Source organism: Erythranthe guttata, chromosome 6 (genome assembly GCF_056151865.1).
Source record: "Erythranthe guttata isolate IM_541 chromosome 6, IM_541, whole genome shotgun sequence".
Taxonomy (NCBI): Eukaryota; Viridiplantae; Streptophyta; class Magnoliopsida; order Lamiales; family Phrymaceae; genus Erythranthe; species Erythranthe guttata.
The window spans coordinates 18,793,004-18,813,907 of record NC_142538.1 but is presented as its reverse complement, the minus strand read 5'-3'; the positions used below and the strand labels follow the sequence as shown (position 1 = coordinate 18,813,907).

The window sequence follows — 20,904 nt, the reverse complement described above, 5'->3', positions numbered from 1 at the left end:
AATGATGCTCTTTTTTTGCAGAATAAGTGGTGTGCTACTCTTTTTCAGAGTGGGATGCAATTAGTATCAAAATTATTTTTCCCCCCCAAAATATAAATATTTTATTGATCGAGTTGTTTTCCGGGATGAACGTTCTTCCGAAGGAAAAAAAAAATCTAATAAAACGAAGCTGATATAGCTATGTAGCACGGAATATTCAATTTGTTGACATTTCCACGTTTAAAGTCGGGTACCAACCGAACATCTTATGGGTCATTCTGCAATTTCTAAAGAAATAGAAATATATTTTTGTTGATTCCTTAATTATTTACATGATTTAATGGTCAACTGCAAATTGATAGTTGGCAATAATATGTATTTTAAATATGTTTGGATGAAAATATAACCAAGAAAAAGTTCTCTATAATAAAAACTTATATATGTTTATATGGTATATTTATAAGGGTAAATTACAACCACCCATGAGGTATGGTTAAATTACGAAAAATCCCCTCTTGTTTGGATAATTACATTTACCCTCAACTATTAATCTTCTTACACCTCCACCCTTCAGGTGTCAAATTCAACATAATCTTCTAGATTCCGTGGAATGTGCTCTAGTTTGTACTCGTTTTGTGTAAAAATACAGTTTTTGATGCACCACAATCAGATATGTACAAGTCCAAAAACACATCTTATGATCATCTTGCTTCAAAATGTGGAGCTTGAATGGGATAAAACGGGTACAAAAGTGATAATATTCTATATAATCAAGAAGATTCCATTAAATTTGAAACCGCAAGGGTGGACATGTAAGAAAATTTATAGTTGAGGAGGATTCTTGTAATTACCCAAATAGGAGGGGGGTTTTCGTAATTTTATAAATAAGGTGGTTGTGATTTACCCTATTTATAAATATACCCATATATTTTTAATATTTGCATGTTTCCTGTATCTCTATTTTTGGGATATGTCGTTTCCCTATTTTTCTAAATCACCGTTTCCGTGTCCGTACTACGTAGGCTGATAGTGATCATTAGAAATGGTTGGAGTTGTTATAGAAGTCCAATTCATCACTTGTATTTCTTTATTGGTACACGGACTAGTTCCCCTCTTGTTGCTTCTACACAACAACAAACATAAATTAGGAAATATAAGCACAAGTTGGTCCTCACTTGCTATTTAAACCGGCTTCCGAATAAGGCAAACTATAAACCGAAGAGTAAGATAGCATTACCAATTAAGAGCAAGAAAAGAAAAAAAAAAAAAGAAAGAAAAAAAAAGAACAAAAAAAAAGAACAAAAAGAAAAAGAACACAAAAAAAACGAAAAAAAAAAGAATTCCGAGATATGGCCGAGGTAGCCGTCTCGTTCACGGTCGAAAAGCTAGGTAGCATGTTGGTTCATAAGGTGGCTTTCCTGCAAGGTGTCGCGAAACAGGTGAATTGGCTGAAGGAAGAGCTCCAAAGAATGCAATGCTTTCTGAAAGACGCGGAGGAAAAGCAAGCCAAGAACGAGCTGATACGCAATTGGGTATCCGATATCAGAGACGTGGCCCAAGATGCCGAAGACGTCATCGAGACTTTCATTCTCAAAGTCGACGCCCCGAAAAGGAGATCAAGAGGCCTTCTCGAGACGTGCGCGTGCTTCCCCGGCCATGTCTACCACTTGGATATGGTCGGAGAAGAGATCGAGTCCATCCAGTCTAGGATCAAAAACATCAGCAAAGCCTGTGAAAGGTACGTATGTTGTATGGGTGGAAATTGAAACAAATTTTTCAATTCCCGTCGATTCTAATCCGAAATATTGTTTTATTTTTTATTTTAATGCGATCAACATATATTTTATGAATTTATTTCTTAAATTAGATTAATTATTACAAACTTCGTCTCTAATTAATCTTGGTTTAAGGGTTTTGCTAGGATATATTTTATTCCGGATTACGAGCATTCTGATTTTCGATTTTTATGGATAAAATTTGCAATATATATGAGATTCTGATTTTCGGTTTTTCCAATTTTTTTTATTATATGAATTGGAATATATATGAGCTAATTTCAGTTTCCCAAAAAAAAAAATTCAAAAGATTCTGATTGTTTCGATTTTTTTTTTTTTATAGGAATTGAAATATATATAAGATTTTGATTTTCAATCAGATTTTAATTTTTGTATATAATTCAGAATATTTCATTTTTTTTCATATGAAATTACACATATAATATCAATCCTATTATGTATTCTATATTTGAAGTAACTAAAAATTGAAATATTCTAAATTCCGCCAATTCTAATGGGCAAATTCCAATTGCTAAAATTTCAAATTACATTTTTTTCAGTTTTTTTCTTGGAACGAAATTGGAATTAGTTTTTCACATCCAAAAATTTAGAATTTTTCAGAAAGTCTAAATTTTGACTCTCCGATTTTCACCCCTAGGTACGGTATTCAAAACCTTGGCGAGGGGACAACGACGACGATGGCGTCGTCTGAAGGCTTCAATGGCGACGGCAATTGTCTCATTGGCAAAAAGACAAACACGTGGTGGGATTGGAGGCGGATGTCGAATCGGTGCTTGACAAAATTGTTTTAACGAAAAGGAAAGGCCTTATCATTGGCAGCATTGTGGGCATGGGTGGTATCGGAAAATCAACGCTTGCTAGGATAGTTTACAACAACGACACAGTCGTGAATCGGTTCGAGCGTCGTGCTTGGGTTTGCATTTCAAGTGAATTTAGCCCAAAAGAGATCATGAAGGAGGTCGTGTTGCAGCTGCTGGAGCCCGATGAAGATAAGTTGAATGTTCTTGAGATAATGGAGAGGTCGACGTTGGAGTCCGTCAAATCGATGGTTCACGATCGCCTGCAAGGCAAACCATATTTCATAGTTCTCGACGATGTATGGGAAGCAGCTCATTGGCAATCTCTTACAAGTGCTTTTCCTAATGAAGAAGGTACATTTATTTTATACATTGATAATTTTGTACAAGTAACTTAGAACTTTGACCTATGCCCGATCCTCCACGAACAGGATTATCAAATTCTTACGATTTACGATTTGATTTGAATACTGATCTCAAGTATATTCAATGTGGTTAGATATAATGTGTTATAACAATGCTAAGTTATATATTTGAATAGATAAAACAAGCATATTACTCCTCACAACTCGCAACCAAGGCGTCACGAAAGATGATCATATATATGCTCATAAGATCGAAACCCTCAACCGCGCAAAGAGTTGGGAGCTGTTCCTAAAGAAGGCATTCACTGGCAACGTCGTAGAATGCCCCGAAGAATTGAAGGCTACCGCGAGAGACATCTTGGAAAAGTGTAACGGTCTACCTTTAGCAATCACCGTTATCGGAGGCCTATTAAAGAAACACGGGCAATCCAAGGATGAATGGAACAAAGTTCTCAAAGGGATGAACTCTCACTTGACAGGTGAAAACAGTGTGTCTTATATAATGGAACTGAGTTACCATGATTTGCCTCCGCATCTCAAGTCGTGCTTCCTGTGCCTGGGCTTCTTCAAGGAAGACGCGACTATTCGCGCGGAGAAATTGATCCAAGTGTGGATTGCACAAGGCTTGATCCCGCCAAAAGGAGACAAAGACGAAACCATGGAGGAGAGAGCAAGGGATTATCTAGGCGAGTTGATCAATCGGAACATGATTCAAGTCAAGGGTATGACCAAAGATGATCGCGTGAAAAACTGCCTCATCCACGATTTTCTTCATGATCTAGCCATCACAAAAGCCAAGGAGGAAATAAGTCTCGAGATCCTAAGAGATGAGGGAGGGGGTTCTCAATCCTCACAGAAATCTCGCCATCGTGTTATCTACTGTGGCACTGAAAGGCCTGTTTTCTCTTCTCAGAAAAACAACCATATCCGCTCTCTTTTCTTCCACGGCGCGGGCAATAACACTTTTGGCGGTTCAACTGTTTGGAAGAATTTTCAACTCCTCAGGGTACTCGACTTTGAAAACGTTGGCTTGAAAAGTTTGCCTGACGCAATTGGCGAAATAGTGGGATTAAGGTACCTGGGGTTAAGAAACAACGACATAAAGAAGCTTCCAATCTCGTTTAGTCACCTTAAAAACCTCCAGGTTCTTGATATATCACTCAAACTCAACTTCTCCATGGAAGTGCCAAACATCATATGGAAAATGATTAATCTGCGCCACCTTTATATGTCAAGAATCACTTGCCAGGCGTCTCCAAAAGTCGACTACCTCCAGCATCTCCAGACATTGACCTACATCCCGACGCCTCGTTGGACGCCCGAGCACACAGCACGAATGACCAGCCTCCGTAAATTGGGCTTAGAGCTAGATGAAAATTCGAATATAATCAATCTGTGCGACTCACTAGCTATGCTGGCGAATCTTCTCTGTTTAAACATCCGATGGTATGGCAACCACAGCATATCGTTCGAGGACGGGCTAGGCAAGCTGCCCCGTCTCACTCAACTCAAACTGCAAGGCATAATGACCGAATTACCCACCGTCGGTAATTTCCCTCCAAATCTTTATCACTTGAGTTTGAACAACACGGCTCTTGATAAGGATCCGATGCCCGTACTGGAGAAGCTGCCCAACTTGGTGTACCTCAAATTGGATGGCGCGTTCACCGGCGAAGAAATGACGATCACGAGTGATGGGCTACCGAGACTCAATGTCCTCTCACTCAGAGAGCTTAAGCTGAGGAATATACACGTCGAAGAAGATGGAATGTCGGATCTTCGAAGATTGGAAATCCATAGATGCCCTCATCTCGATAATCTTCCCGGAGAGCTCGAATTTATGGCGCAGCTCGGGGAGTTGAAAATGGTGACGACCGAAGAAATTGTATCGAATTTACGAGAGAATCATTCGCACCTTCTCTCCCGTATACCATCTCTGCATCTAGTTACTGTTACATTAAATGATTGAGTTGATACAATAGTAGCATTGGCAAAATAAATTGAACATGTAACACTTAAAAGTCTGTAATTCTTTATTTTATACCTTTTTTTTAATTGAATAAATGTATGTTTGAAAAATGATTTAAATGTTATTTGAATAAAATAGTTAGAGAAATATATATTGTAATTAATTTAATGTAATATTTGCATTTTTTGAAAATATGTTTTAATTTTGTTAACAAAATAAGAAATAGACACTTCAATATAGACATGGCCATGGGCCGGTTTGGGCCAGTTCACTCCGGTTCACGGTTCACTTTCAGGAATTGGAAACGGCCCTTACAACATACAGTTCACCGGGACGGGACGGGCCGCCGGTTCACACTGGTTCCGGGCCGGCCCGGAAATTTATATTTACATACACACACACACACACACACACACACACACACATATATATATATATATATATATATATATATATATATATATATATATATATATATTTTAAATACTTGATGGATAAATACATTAAAAGAATTACTTTTAAATAGAAAACAAAAGAAAATAAATAAAAGAACTTGAACTTAATTTTATAGGAAAAAATGGGGTGTAAGGGTATTTATAGGAAAAAGGGAAGGGGGGATTCAAAAAAAAAAAATAACGGCCGGTTCACTGGGCTGGTTCACTGAGCCGGTTCACTAGCCGTTACTGTTTTTTTCAATTATTTTTTTATTTTTTTTAAATCAGGGTAATCCGCCCCACAGTTCACATAATTATAGAACCGGGCCCGTCTCGAGGGACACGGACCGGTTCATGATTCCGGTGCCGAGGTTCACTAGTCTACGGAACGGTCCGGTTCGTCAATGGGCCGGTTCTGGGCTGAAAACCGACCCATGGCCGTGTCTGCTTCAATAGATCTGAAGGCTATAATTGCAATTTTTAGTTGCCTAAAGTTAAAATTTAAGAAAATTCATTTCGTAATTATTTTTGATAAATTATGTGCAGTTTTAATTTTTTTTATTTACATTATTAGTCAATCAAATAAATTTGATTATTATAAATTCATCCCTCAAGTTTCCACCGATTTCACATATAGTTCCTTATTGTACACAAATAAACACATTTGATTCCTCGTATTTAAAAATTCAACACTTATGGTCCTTTCCTTCAATTTTTTGTTAGTAGAAATGAAATCAAGCATGTATCCGTCGATTAATTAATAATAATTAATAATTAAAATTGATAGTAAATTGTCAGACTCAATCAGAGACATTTTTTGTAGAAGAAAAGAGCTGAGTTTTTAATAATTAAAGTCAATGGTCCAGGGACCAATTGCAACTTCATAAGAAATTGTCAAAATTGATTTCTTTAATAATGTCAAAGGTTAGGTGTCCAATAAACTTAAATTATACACAAAATAAATTTAAATTAATTGCTTAACATTTGTAAGCTGAGAAAATACAAGTTGCATCATTTTCTAATGTTTATTGAACCTGTTACATAGATAGAGCAGGTTTAAATAAGTACCAAACTTGTCAAACGAAAGTCTTATTAGTCTATACAATTTCGACCTCTATTTTTAGGGTACAACCATCCCCTGAGCTAAGGTCTATTTAGGGGGAAAAAACCCCTCATTTTTCCATAATTATATCCACCCCTAAAATTTGTAGGTTTTTCACATCAACACCCTTTCGTAGTGGGGTAGATGTAAGAAATTTAGAATGTACACGGGGTTGGATCTAATATTTCAAAAGGTAATGGACCAATATAAAATAAGAGGAATTGAATGGAAAGGTCGTGTTATTTTATACGAGTCCACCCGTTTCCTGACCTGGTCGTTTGAATGGAAAGTTCGTGCTAATTAAAGAGTGAAGGAGCACTAACGGCGTGCTTGTGGGCTGAGAGAAATACGAGTCGAGAACGGTGCAATGACGGAGCTCAAACGATTGGAAGTCGACAACTGTTGGAATTTGGTGCGCCACCGGAAAGCGCTTATACATATGACTTAGGTGGTGTTTGTAAATGTTTATTTAAAAGCAGAAGTTAGTGATTGTGAGTTGAGTTGGTTTTAAGTGATTCTTTCTAAAAGTTGGGGGCGTTTGTAAATATTCTCGAAATGAACTTAAATATAAAAAGCAGGTACAAGGATGCTTTTAAAAAGATAGCTTAAAGCAGCTTATTTTAAGAAAAGCAAAAGCAAAAGTTAATTTTACAAACAGCTAAAAATATATTATAAGAAGAAAAAAAAGCTCATAATCACTTTCAAAAAGCCTTTGCAAACACCACCTTATAATGTCCAAGGGTTGAAGTTAGTATCAAATCCAAAAATTAGTGTGCCTCAAAGTTTTTGGGCATAAATCATAATTGGGGTTAGTTGAAGAAATCCATAGTAAATTGTTTAAGAAGGTGGTTACTTCTTTAGCATAAGTTGATATGTTGGTTTTTTAAATAATTCAATTGTATATTGAAAAATATTTTTAGTTATCCCTTTGCCTATGTGGCACAAAATCACCCTTCCAAACCAATATTCACACACCTTCCTACTTTCTTGCACCCATGCAAAATGAACCAAAGGAAGAAAGCCATTCCCACAAGACCAAAAAAAATACCCCTTTTCATGCATTCTCACTGCCATCTCTCCGGCCCGGCCCGTCGTCCATTCAGACGACCCCGCGCGAGCAACAATGGCCCTCCAATCTCCTTTCAAGCTCCTCGAAATCAACATCATTTCGGCACAAGACCTTCCTCCGGTGTCGAAGATGCTCCGCACATTCGCGGTTGCCTACATACACCCTGACCACAAGCTGACGACCAGGATCGATCACGCGGGCCACACGAACCCGACATGGAACTACAAGGTATCTTTCCATGTAGACGAAAAGTTCCTCAAGCAAGAATCTTCCTTCATCACAATCGAAATCTACAACCTCGCATGGCTGCGCGATCTCCCCATCGGCACCACGCGCTTGCTCGTCGGCAGCCTCTCACCGCCTCTGCGTAAAAACCCGGGCTTCCGACGGGTTTCTCTTCAGATTTGCCGCCCGTCGGGCCATTTGCAAGGAACCCTAAATCTCGGCGTCCAACTCGTTGACAATACCGCTCCGAGCCTCGAATCGGGCCTATCTCCAATAAGAAACGACGAAGAAATCGACGAGGAAGAAGAAAAGGAAGATGTTCAAGAAATGAAGCAAGAACGGTTCGAAGATTTCGAGGATGAAAAAGAGAAGAATCGAGGACCATCATCAAGAATGACATCCAAGAGTGGGAGCATATGCACAAGCCCGGATAGCAGGATAACGGGCCGGCCTGAAACCGAGACCGAAACAAGAACGGGTTATGTTACATCATGCAACTCCCTTTTCTCCGTCATGCGGCCGTTGCCTTCGGAGGTGGCGGTCGATATGAAACGGGGGGTTTATTCGACGGAGTGGAGCGATTACGGGAGCTCGATTTTCGACAATTGGAGTACGGATAAAAGCAGTGATTGCCATCGCGTGGTGGAGGAACCGATGAACATTGTGGAGTGGCCCACGGAGGATCAAATCCCGTTGACAACGATAACTAACGATGATGATAAGAAGAAAACGGGGGTTCATCGGCCGAGGCGAGGTGCGGGAAAGAAGAAAGGGCTGTTTTCTTGTTTCTTCGGAAGCGGGTACGGGTTTCAATTCAGCATCATATGCGGGTCGAAGAAGAATAAGAATAAGAATAAGAATACGAATAAGAAGAAGAACAGAAATGTGAGCAAACAGAATGTTCATTTGGTGACACTTCCTGCAGATCAGGATAATCTGCACAGGTTTTATGTCTGAATTAATGTGCTTGTTCGTACGTAGATGCATGCATGCATGGGATGATAAATATATAGTATGTTACGTATTCAATTCTTGATATTTTAGTTTTGAGATTTTTTTTTATTTTTTTTTTCTTTGGGCCAATTTTGTGTGGGCATATGTATATGTAATCATTAATGATTAATCATGTTTGTTGTAACTAAACTATGGTCAGATTTTCTGCAATTAGTATTTGGTTTTCAACCCTAATAAATTTTAATATTTTTCAACATATGTAAGTAGACGGAGGGTATGTTTGTTTTTATTTCCAAATTCAATTTCCAGTTTTATACTGTACATAAAACTGAAAATATGTTTGTTTAACAATTTTCAATTGGAAATTCCTATTTTTCTTAGGGATAATTAGCAATACCCCCCTCATCTAGGTAAATGAGTTAAGAAAACCCCTCTCCCAAAAATAATTAGAGAAAACCCCCTTGCCTAATATCCTACCCAAATATTATTTAATAATTCCCAAACCACCCTTCTCCCCAAAGCTCTCCATATATAATCAACAACGTTAAAAACTCCATCTTATAAAATCCTTCTGCTTTGTCTTGAAACCCTAATCTCAGAAATATTTTTTAATTAATTATAATTTGGCCATGGATAGCAGCAATTCGGAATACCATCCATCATTCACCTGCAAATTGACGAAACACGAATTCATGGTCGAAAACCCCGTTGTCACCGGCGATATCGACTTCCACTTTTCTTTTCACGTGGAATTTTCCGACTGGATATTCCGGCAAGATTCGGAGATGCCGCAGTTTGTCCGACAACTCAGCCACCCTGTAATCAACCACGTTGTTCGTGTGAGGCGCGGGAATTTATTTTCAGAAAAGACGAAAAGATCCGTCGAGGAAGAGCTCAAGGACCGCTTCCGTGTCGAAGAAGTTGACCGTATTCGAGGGTTGGTCGATTATGCGTGGGTCTGTTCGGCTCCGCTCCACTTGTTTCCTCGCCGAACACCCCTTTGAACTACTGCATCTATAGTAACCCCTTTGTGGCGGCGGTTTTGAGTGGAGGATTGCGATGGGTCTGTTGGTGGCGGCGGTTTTGGGTGGAGGATTGCGATGGGTCTGCTGGCGGCGGCGGTTTTGGGTGGAAGATTGCGATGGGTTTGCTGAATTTGCGCAGAAAAAGAAATTCGCGCAGGCAGGACCTTAATCGACTACGTGTGTTTAATCGACTATGTTCAATAGTCGATTAAGGCTTAATCGACTATGTTCAGTAGTCGATTAAGATTAACCGACTCCAGTTGTTAATTTTTTTATTTTTTTTTATTTTTTGTTTATTGATTCGAATGTATAAATCAATTACAATGTTTGTATATTTTTTTTTAAATATAGTTGATTTTGCATTTTTTTGTAATTATGATTTGTTATTTTTAATAGCTAAAATTTTAATCGACTATGCATTAATAAACCTGATAGAGAAAAAAAATAAAAAAACCAAAAAAATTTAAAAAGAAAAATTAGAAAAAAAAATTAAAAAATTAAAGATTTTCCTTAATCGACTATGAAGCATAGTCGATTTAAGACTAATCGACTATGCTTCATAGTCGATTAAAAAAACGGAAAAAAAAAAAAAAATCCTGGAGCGCTGACCCAGTGATGAGGTGGCGGGCGGGGGTAAAGCTGGAAAATATAATAGCTGAAAATGGGTGTGGACTTTTCTCAAATTGGCTAAAATATTTTGGGCTTCCCTCAATTAAAAAAAGTAGTGAGGGGGTTTTCTCAAAGAGCCCATTTTTCTTAACAATTTTTCCAATAGAAATACCCTATTCATACTTTTTCAAATCTATAATAATACCTACTAACTTATTTCTCTCTCTTCCATTTTTTCTCCCATCTCATTAATAATAATAATAATAATAATAATAATAATAATAATAATAATCATCCTCAATCATTATATCCACTTTTGCACGTACTTTCGTAGAGAAAATTCACTACAACCAAACATATTCTCATTTCTACACCTACATAAAACTAAAAATACCATTTCATCCAAACATATTTCCATTTTCTACACAAAAACCAATACATCTACTTTTTCCATCAGAAATTTTGAAAACTAGAGGGGACGTTTGTTTCTATTTCCAAACCCCATTTCCAGTTTTATACTATTCATAAAACTGAGATCAAGTTTGTTTGACAATTTTATCCAGAAAATCCCATTTTTTCTTCTCAAATTTCTATTGAAAATATAATATTCATATTTTTTTTTTAATTTCCAAACCTACAAAAACCTACTAACTAACCTATATATTTTATTCCACCAACTCATTTCTCCCTCCTTATATTCATCACTCCTCATTAATATTTACACTCTCTCTCCTCTCATTTCTCTCTCCTCATTAATATCTACACTCTATTTCCTCTCAATTTCTCTTTCTTCTTCTTCTTCTTCTTCTTCTTCTTCTTCTTCTTCTTCTTCTTCTTCTAATAATACCATGATTTACATTCCTCTATCAATCCTTGTCGGACCAAGGGATGGGGGCCCAGGGGGCGAGGGATTTCGCCTATTGGTGCAATAACAATAACAATAATAATAATAATAATAATAATAATAATAATAATAATAATAATAATAATAATAATAATAATAATAATAATAATAATAATAATAATAATAATAATAATAATAATAATAATAATAATAATAATAATAATAATAATAATAATAATAATAATAATAATATTATTATTATTATTATTATTATTATTATTATTATTATTATTATTATTATTATTATTATTATTATTATTATTATTATTATTATTATTGTTGTTATTATTATTTATTGTAGAAGCAGTAATAATAGTAATAATGGTAATAGTAATAATAATACAAATAAATAATAAAATAATAATAATTATAATAATATAAGAATATAAACAATAATGATAATAATAACAAAAATAATAATACTGAAAAAAAAATTAATATATGATAATAATAATGATAATAATAATAATAATAATAATAATAATAATAATAATAATAATAATAATAATAATAATAATAATAATAATAATAATAATAATAATAATAATAATAATAATAATAATAATAATAATAATAATAATAATCTTCAATCATTATATTCTACTTTTGCACGTACTTTCGTAGAGAAAATTCACCACAACCAAACATATTCTCATTTCTACACCTACATAAAACTAAAAATACATATTCATCCAAACATACTCCCATTTTCTACACAAAAACCAATAAACTATTTTTTCCATCAGAAATTTTGAAAACTAAAAATTCCCATTGGAAACATAACCAAACATCCCCAGAGATTCTTGAGAATGAGAGGCATATAATTGGGTCCAGCTGGCAACAAATTTCCTCATGAGAAACGAAACTAATTTAACTATAATAATGTCACTGATTAAAAAAAAAAAAAACTTTTTTTTATAAATCAAGAAATATTCGTACTGATTTATTGCAATTGGTACTCATATGTTATATCGAATTGTCAAGAAACCGTTCCACCCGATGTTATTTTATTGGCAAACCACCCATGATTCAACTTTTTGTAGAATACAACCTCCTGAAAAGGGGTACTAATTGCTAAAACAAAAAGTTATAGGGGACCTTTTTGCTAATAAAATAACATGGTGTAGTTTTCTAGCAATACGATACAATACAAAGGTACTAATTGAAAGAAAAAAAATGTAACTTTAGACTTCTTAATTAGAGAAGAATAATGTAATAAATTAAACTTTATTAGTCTTCTCAAAACAAAATAAATTACAAGAAAGTCAAAATCATTATTAATAAAGTACACACAATTGAACTAGTTTGTTACATCTGTCAAAAGTCAAAACAAAGAATGTTTAGTCAACCATGAAAATTCATGTACATCATTGAAACAAGGAGTATAGCTTATTTAAGGCCAACCAAATTTACCACAAGAATTCACACTTCAAGAACCAACGGTCAAAAAACATCAACAAACAAACAAACAAAAACTTCCCCCAATAACTTGCATGCCATCTTCAACATAATAATTTTACACTCTCTCTCCCATTCCCCACCTCCTCTCTCTCTCTCCACCTCCTCCTTCGTTCAATCCTCCGGCGGGCGGCGGCAGATGGACCCCACCATCCCAACTCCGACCGTCTGCTCCACCGTCACCTCCTCCTCGATCTCCACCCAAGCCCCGCCCCACACCCCTCTACATCTCCTCGAGATCAGCCTAATATCCGCCCAAGACCTAACCCCGATCACAAAGTCCATGCGCACGTACGCCATCGCATGGGTGAACCCTAATCGGAAGCTCACCACCCGAACCGACCAACACGGCAACACCCACCCCACGTGGAACGACAAGCTGACGTTCCGCGTGGACAGCCAGTTCCTCGCCTCGGACGACGCGGCCATCACCATCGAGATCTACACCGTCTCGTGGTTCCGCGACGTCCTGGTGGGGACCGTCAGGGTCCTCATTAGCGACCTCATGTCCCCACCGTCGGGGGTCCCACTCCAGAGCCTCCCCAAGAACATGCGCTTCGTCGCCCTCCAGGTGCGCCGCCCCTCGGGGGCGCCCCAGGGCATACTCAACATGGGGGTGTCCCTCCTGGACACCTCCATGCGGAGCATGCCCCTCCAGCGCGGCCAACCCCACGAGGAATTCCGCGAGGAGATCCTCAAAAAGGTCAACGCCCTCAGCCTCGAGGATCAAAACAACAACGAAGACGACGAAAAGAAAGAGCTCGAAAAGAGGATCCACCTCTGGCGCTCCCTTAGCGTGGGGTCCGGGGTCAACAACGACGACGACGAGTTCCCCCAGAAAGGAGGATCCGTTTACAACGGGTCCATGGTCAACGGGTCAATGTGCAACGGGTCGATGGTCAACGGTTCGGAACTTTGCTCCGACATCGGGCCCTCAGCCTCCATCGTGGCGGCTGAGATGGCCATGAAGCCGCAGATGCACTCGCAGCCGCCTCCCCGGCCGGTCAGAAACGCGCAGGCGGCCGACGACACGGGGAGCTCGATATTGGAGGAGATGACGATGGAAGAAGCGAGAGCGAAAGGGTATAGAATTAGAACGAGTAGAGAGAGGTGGAGGAAACCGAGCTCCGGCAAGAGCAGTAGCATCGACAGCTGCAACGAATCGGAACTGTCTTTGATGAGCAACAGGCACTCAAGGAGGAATTCCGACGGGGGATTGTTTTCGTGTTTCGCTTACGGAATCGAGTTCACGATAGTTTGCGGGGCGAGTAACAATCCTCCGGGCGGTAATAAAACGAGTAATAGCGTGAGCTCGTCTAGAAGAAAGAGTAATAAGCCTAGTGAGGCCAATTCAGCTTGATTTCTGTCTTTTTTTATGGTATAATTCAGAAGAGAATTGAGTTCATTTCTGTTTATTTTTTATTTTTTTTAATTATTATTTTATTTTTTGGTTGAAGAAGTATATATATGTTGAACATGTTATATATGGTTTTCCATTTTTTCTCATGTAATAAATGTATGTAGTGTAGGCTTTTAAGTTTTAATGAAAAGTTCTGAAAGTATATTAAGAACTTCTGTAACAGATTCTTGAACTTGATAATTGTTGATACTGTGTTGGCATATTCCTAAAAAATAGGACAAGGGAATGTTAGAAAAAGTGTAAATATTAAAAATATATGTTTGTATTTATATATTTATATGACATGTTCTATATATACGTGTGTTTATTTATTTATAATTTATATTTTTTTATATATTTTCATCTAAATAGCTATATTGCCAACCCTACAAATGACTAATTTCCTATAGGAATTTATTAGGTAATGTTTGCAATACTTAATTATGACTTCCATGAGTTATATGTTACATCAGATTAGTTACATCGAGTGATTGTTAATGATAGATGAGAATAAATAATCATCCATGAAGCATGTATACATATGGATGTGCGTAATTATGTGCTCGCAATGCCTGTAATTATGTGCACACAATGCCGTTGAAGGAGAATTTACTTTATTATATTGCCGCTCATTTTAGAAATTTAATCACGCATTTATTATATTTTTCCAATTTTCTTTTATCACTTGTTGTATTTCGTAAATTATCACTTCCATTTTTCAAATTTAGAGAGACGCGAAATTAAAAGTCGACGCGTTTGCTTCTGTACATGAATAATAATTAGCAGCAGAAATTCGTTTTTAGACCGACCTTAACTTATTTATTTATTATTTCCTTCATTGTTGCTCACCTCCCGTAGATATTAATCGAGTTTATGAACTTATTTTAGGATCTCTAATTTGTTTCTAGTTTCATTTTGCAGCTATCTGTTTGCACTTTTAGCCGATCGGGATTCATAGCCGATCGGCATTCATTGATGAATCGTTAATTATGCGCTATTTTACTAAAATCGATATATATTATTACTTTTGTTAATACATGTATTAAAATCTTATACAACAATTAATTTAAAAGAATACCTAATACAATACAAAGAATAAAATAAACCCAAACTAAGGTGGTGTTTGCAAATGCTTTTTGAAAGTGATTATGCGGTTTTTTTTGCTCATAATCTGTTTTTAGGTGTTTGCAAAATCAACTTTTGCTTTTGCTTCTCTTAAAATAATCTGCTTTAATCTATTTTTTTAAAAGCTCCCCTAACCCTGCTTTTTCAATTTTAGTTCATTTTCCAAAATATTTGCAAACACCCCCAACTTTTAGAAATAAGTACTTAAAACTAACTTAAATCACAATCACTAACTTCTGCTTTTAAATAATCATTTGCAAACACCACCTAAGAAATTAATAATAAGCGGAAAATAATTACATAAGTAGTTACAATCATCACATGAATTCCAGCTGGACTTATATACATACTCTCTCTCTCTCTCTTCCACGTGTCATATCACAATTCCACGTCATAGAGAGAGAAACACAACAAAAAGGAGAACTATTTCCACTGAACTGAGCAGGGATCATTTCCTATTTCTAATCTTTTTCTTAATCAAATTAAAGCATTAACACCTGATTTAATTAGTGCCCTTTACTGATTTAAATATTCTTTTATATTTTGTAAAATAAATTATTAAAAAAAAAAAAGAAAACAAATTACTCAAGAATATATTTCCGAAACGCTAGTTTTGCTGCCCTTGGTCCGCCGCCGTTCTTTCCTTCCGCCGCCGCCGCCTTTGTCCTTTTTAGCACCGCAGACTATCGTAAACTCGCATCCGTAAGCATTGCCGAAGCACGTGAACAGTCCGTCGTCGTCGTCGTCGCCGCCGCCTCCTCCGTCATCCACCGCCGTTTTACTCCGCCGGTGGTTTTTCTTATTCTTCTCCCTTCTCTTGTTGTTTTCAAGCCTCCGGTATTTTTGGTCGTACTTCTGCGGTAGCTCCATCCTCCACCGCTCGATCTTCGATTTCAGCCCTTCCATACTCGTCTCCTCCACCGTCCAATCCTCCAGCACCGAGCTCCCAGGCTTCGGCGCCGGCCCGTGCTGCGTCGGATACAACCCCCACGCCACCGCCGCCGCCACCACCGACGGCGACGGCCCTACGTCAGAGTTCACAACCGAACCACCGCCGTCAACCATCGAACCACCGCCATTCACCGCCGATCCACCGCCATTAACAACAGATCCACCGCCGCCGCTGCCGTAGTATACCACCGAGCCATTGCAAACTGAACCGCCCTTCCTCTGATTCGCGCCGCCCTGCTTCCTCGTCCGATCCGTCTGATCGCTCATAGATCTGAACAACCGGATCTTCTTCTCCTTACAATCAATTCCATCAACATCCTCGCTCAATTTCTTCTTCGTCTTCTTCCCCATTTTCTCATCCATCATCAGATCCCTAAATCCAGCGCTAAGCTCGCTACACAGCGGCATGCTCCGCATGGTATTATCCAGTAAGGAAACCCCCATATTAAGGATCCCCTGCGGCCGGCTCGACGGCCGTCGGATCTGGAGCGCCACAAACCGACGGCTCGATCTCTCCCTCCGTACAGAAAGAGGAATCAAATTCCCGATCGAAACGGTAACGGATCCCACAGGTGTATCCCTCAGCCATCCGACGGCGTAGATCTCAACCGTCACAATCGACTCATCGGAATTCAAAAACGCATCGTCGATACGGAACACAAACTTGTCATTCCACGTAGGACTAGCTTTCCCCCGGTCATCTATTCGGGTCCGGAGCTTCCGGGTCGGGTCGACCCACGCAACCGCATAAGTTCGCGGGTTTTTGGAGACGAGTGCCAAATCCTGGGCAGAGATTATATTCAGCTCCAGGAGCTGGTACGGAACCCGTGACATATAATATTATTATTTAATTCACAGTGGGGTACCCCTTTATCGCCGCGGTCGTGGGCCCCACGCAAGGGCGCGGCGAGTGAGGATACCGGTTGAAAATTGCCTCGGGCTCCGGGGGGAATATTATATTCCGGCGTGGGGGTATGAGGTGGCTTGAGGTTACAAGAAAAGGGGCAAATTAAAGGAAAATTCAAAATAGGTAGTAGTGTTGTGTGATAAATAAATATAAAAATAATCAAGTTTTTATTTTTTAATTGGATGGTTAGCCATGATTTTAGGTTGTAGTAGCTGCAAACCAGATGTTCAAGTGAAATATGAAAATTAGTTATGAGAGATTGAGAAAAAATTGCAATACTAATTTTATGTTATTGCACTATGGGCCAATTATTAATTTCCGTGCAAAAGCTATGATGCATGGAAACTTTCTGACGTTTTAGAGCAGTTTCAATAATATTTAAAAGTTTTGGGGATGTTTCTGATAACAATGAAAAAATAGAAACATGTTTCCATAAAAATCTTGTTTGAAATGAAGATTCGGAATTGTCTATACTCACAAAAATCTTAAATCTTTCTCTTTTTTACTTCTAGTTCTAGTGATGTATTAATAGTTTTTCTAGATGTAATTTCATGCTAAAATAAAATTATATGTCTCAATTATAACTTGTAAATTACTCCAGATAGAATTTATAGATGCAAATATGTAATTAAGATAAGTATATAAGTTAAACGTTATAATATTTTTTTAGAAATTATGAATGTACCCCAATACTTTTTACATTTACACATTTCCCCACGTCCAACTTTTTTGAAAATGGGATTTTACCGTATCCAATTTTTTATTTCCAATGTAATTGAAGCACGGACAATTAGACTAAAGTTTGAGTCTTCAACGGCACGTGTTTCCCAAACGTCGTTAACTTCCAACGGCAACCAATCAAATTACCCAAACGCCGTTAACTTCAACGGCAACTAATCAAATTTCCTCTCTCTCTCTCTCACACACACACACTGCCGTCTTCTTCCTAGCTCCTCCTACTGTACCCTGGTCAAAGAAAAGTAAAGCCACCACCTTTTTCTTGATCTTTGTAGCCAATCAAAGCAAGCTAGCCTCCCAAATTCACTAACCTTTTTATCCCTTAGCTTTTTGGGTATTTAGATATTTATTTTCTATCTATTTCATATCATCGTAATAATTTTGTGCTGCTAATTTTTTGCTGATTTAATTATTTTTAGAGGATATATATATTAAGGGGAAAATGTTTGAGTGGTGGGGGGAGTGTTGTGATTGTGCATCAGATTTTCTGGAGGAACAACAATATCCTTTCTCTCTGCCTTCACCACTTCCACAGTGGCCAAAAGGTATTTCCTTTACTTTTTCTTTTTTTTTTGTTAAAGATTTAACCTTTTTTTCCTTAAAAAATGAAAAATAAATTTGATTTCTTGATTTTATTGTAATCTTGTTCTGTTACCTGTGTGATCTGCTATGTGTATGCTTTACCGTATAAAGATAAGTGAGCTGGTTCTAAGTTTCATTAATTCACTCCATAATACAATTTTGAAGAAGAAAAAAAGAAAGGGTAAATTACCGTCATCCTCTGACTCTGAGGTAAAATCAAATTACAAAAAACCCAGTACTCTTTGGGTAATTACAACTAAATATTCAGCTGTGAATCTTCTTAATCGTCCACTCTTATGGTGTCAAATTTAACATAATCTTCTAGATTTCGTGGAATGTTGTCCAGTTTATATTCGTTTTGTGCAAAAATGCAGATTCTGATAAACCATAATCTAATATTTACAAGCCAAGAGACACGTCTTATTATCATCTTGTTTTAAAATGTGGAGCTCGAATGGGGTAAAAGGGCTACAAACTAGAGAATATTGCATATAATCTAAGAAGATTCAACTCAATTTGACACCTGAACGTGTAAGAAGATTCATAGTTGACGAGATGGTTGTTATTACCTAAATAAGAGGGTTTTTCGTAATTTGACCTTACCAGAGGTGGGGTGGCCGTAATTTACCCTTTCATGTATAGTTTTCATTTTTTCATACATTTCTAAACTCCTTTTTCATGTGACTTCCATCATAGGTCAAGATTTTGGTACTGGCAAAATATGTCTTGGAGAATTGGAAGTTGTTCAAATCACTACATTCGAAAAAATATGGAGTTGCGCCCCATTACTCGGTAAATCCAACGGTGTCACATTTTACAAACCCGTAAAAATTCCAAACGGATATTTCACTCTTGGCCACCATTGTCAGCCAACCAATCGAAAATCGAGTGGCTATCTTCTCGTTGCCAAAAGCATATCCACCGTAGATTCCTCATCAAATTCCCCACCTCTCCAAAAGCCTCTAAGCTACACTCTAATCTTTAGCTCAAAATCTCGTAAAAATGGAAGTGGTTATATTTGGCTCCCGAATCCACCGACAGGTTATAAATCAGCGGGATTTATTGTTTCCAACGAGCCAAACGAGCCTGATCTTGAAGAAGTAAGATGTGTTCGGTCTGATCTTACGGAGAGTTGTGAAGTTGATGAAATCATATTTGATAGAAACTCTCTCTTCTCAAAGAGTCGATTTTACGTTTGGAATACGAGGCCATGCGAAAGAGGTATACTTTGCAAAGGTGTTCCTATTGGTACATTCTTTTGCAGTAGAGACAAGAGCGATGAAGACAGCAGCCTAAGTATTGGTTGTCTGAAAAACATCGATTCTTCGTATGCTGCAATGCCGAATGTAGACCAGATTCATGCGCTCGTTCAGCACTACGGGCCCACAATTTACTTCCACCCCGACGAAGCTTACTTCCCTTCTTCGGTTTCTTGGTTCTTCAAAAATGGAGCTCTTTTGTACAAAGAAGAGGATGGGGATAATAATAATAACAATAATGGATTAGCTATCGATTCTAATGGGTCTAATTTACCATGTGGAGGAAAAAACGATGGAGAATTCTGGCTCGATTTGCCTAAAGAAGACGAGAAAAGAGACTACGTAAAACGTGGTAATATCGAAACTGCAGAGGTTTATGTACATGTAAAACTGTCTTCGGGTGGAACTTTCACCGATATTTCCATGTGGATATTCTGCCCATTTAATGGTCCATCCACAATTAAAGCTGGACCGTTGGATTACTCTTTCGACAAAATAGGTCAACATGTTGGAGATTGGGAGCATTACACTCTCCGTTTGAGCAACTTCAGCGGAGAGCTTTCCCGCGTGTACTTTTCCGAGCACAGTGGCGGTGAATGGGTGGATGCATCGGAATTGGAGTTTATTAATGGAAATAAGTTCATTGTTTACGCATCGAAAAGCGGGCATGCGAGTTTTCCTCACGAGGGTTGCTATATACAGGGCTCGGAGAAACTTGGGATTGGAGCAAGAAATGATTGTGCTAAGAGCGAATATTCGGTAGATTCTTCGACAAAGTATTGTTTGGTGGCTGCTGAGTATATTGGAGATGGAATCACGGAGCCTCGCTGGTTGCAGTACATGAGAGAATGGGGCCCCACGGTTGTTTATAAATCAGGATCGGAGATTGATAAGATAATGAAAAACCTTCCCTTTTTCGTAAGGTTTTCGTTGGAGAATCTTGTGGAGTTGTTTCCTACGGAGATTTATGGAGAGGAAGGTCCAACGGGGCCCAAGGAGAAGGATAATTGGTTGGGAGACGAACGGTGTTAGAACGATGTTATATATATATATATATATATATATATATATATATATATATATATATATATATATATATATATATATATATATATATATATATATATAGAGAGAGAGAGAGAGAGAGAGAGAGAGAGAGAGAGAGAATGTGATTGTAACATATATTAGTGTAGAAGATGGTAAAAACTAGTATTGCATGCTTTGGCATTGTGTGTAAAATGAGTGATCAAGATCTTT

At 37.7% G+C, this 20,904-nt stretch overlaps 4 protein-coding genes across 4 annotated transcripts; 3 read left to right on the top strand and 1 right to left on the bottom strand.

The window, feature by feature from the left end:
* Positions 1-1,230: 1,230 nt before the first annotated feature.
* On the top strand, positions 1,231-5,053 carry LOC105955304 (putative disease resistance RPP8-like protein 4). The gene is made up of 3 exons (XM_088818948.1): positions 1,231-1,717; positions 2,413-2,926; positions 3,114-5,053. The coding sequence occupies exons 2-3, from the start codon at positions 2,605-2,607 to the stop codon at positions 4,904-4,906; spliced, it is 2,115 nt and encodes a 704-aa protein (XP_088675074.1). The 5' UTR covers positions 1,231-1,717; positions 2,413-2,604; the 3' UTR covers positions 4,907-5,053.
* A 7,635-nt stretch (positions 5,054-12,688) lies between these two features.
* LOC105955306 (uncharacterized) lies at positions 12,689-14,163 on the top strand. Its single transcript, XM_012979024.2, has one exon. It carries the CDS (start codon positions 12,826-12,828, stop codon positions 14,044-14,046), a length of 1,221 nt encoding a protein of 406 aa, XP_012834478.2. The 5' UTR covers positions 12,689-12,825; the 3' UTR covers positions 14,047-14,163.
* A 1,322-nt stretch (positions 14,164-15,485) lies between these two features.
* LOC105955307 (uncharacterized) lies at positions 15,486-17,317 on the bottom strand. The gene has a single exon (XM_012979025.2). The coding sequence runs from the start codon at positions 16,993-16,995 to the stop codon at positions 15,796-15,798; it is 1,200 nt and encodes a 399-aa protein (XP_012834479.2). The 5' UTR covers positions 16,996-17,317; the 3' UTR covers positions 15,486-15,795.
* An 892-nt stretch (positions 17,318-18,209) lies between these two features.
* LOC105955485 (hypothetical protein At1g04090) lies at positions 18,210-20,715 on the top strand. Its single transcript, XM_012979213.2, has 2 exons — positions 18,210-18,351; positions 19,085-20,715. The coding sequence occupies exons 1-2, from the start codon at positions 18,249-18,251 to the stop codon at positions 20,677-20,679; spliced, it is 1,698 nt and encodes a 565-aa protein (XP_012834667.2). The 5' UTR covers positions 18,210-18,248; the 3' UTR covers positions 20,680-20,715.
* Positions 20,716-20,904: the final 189 nt, after the last annotated feature.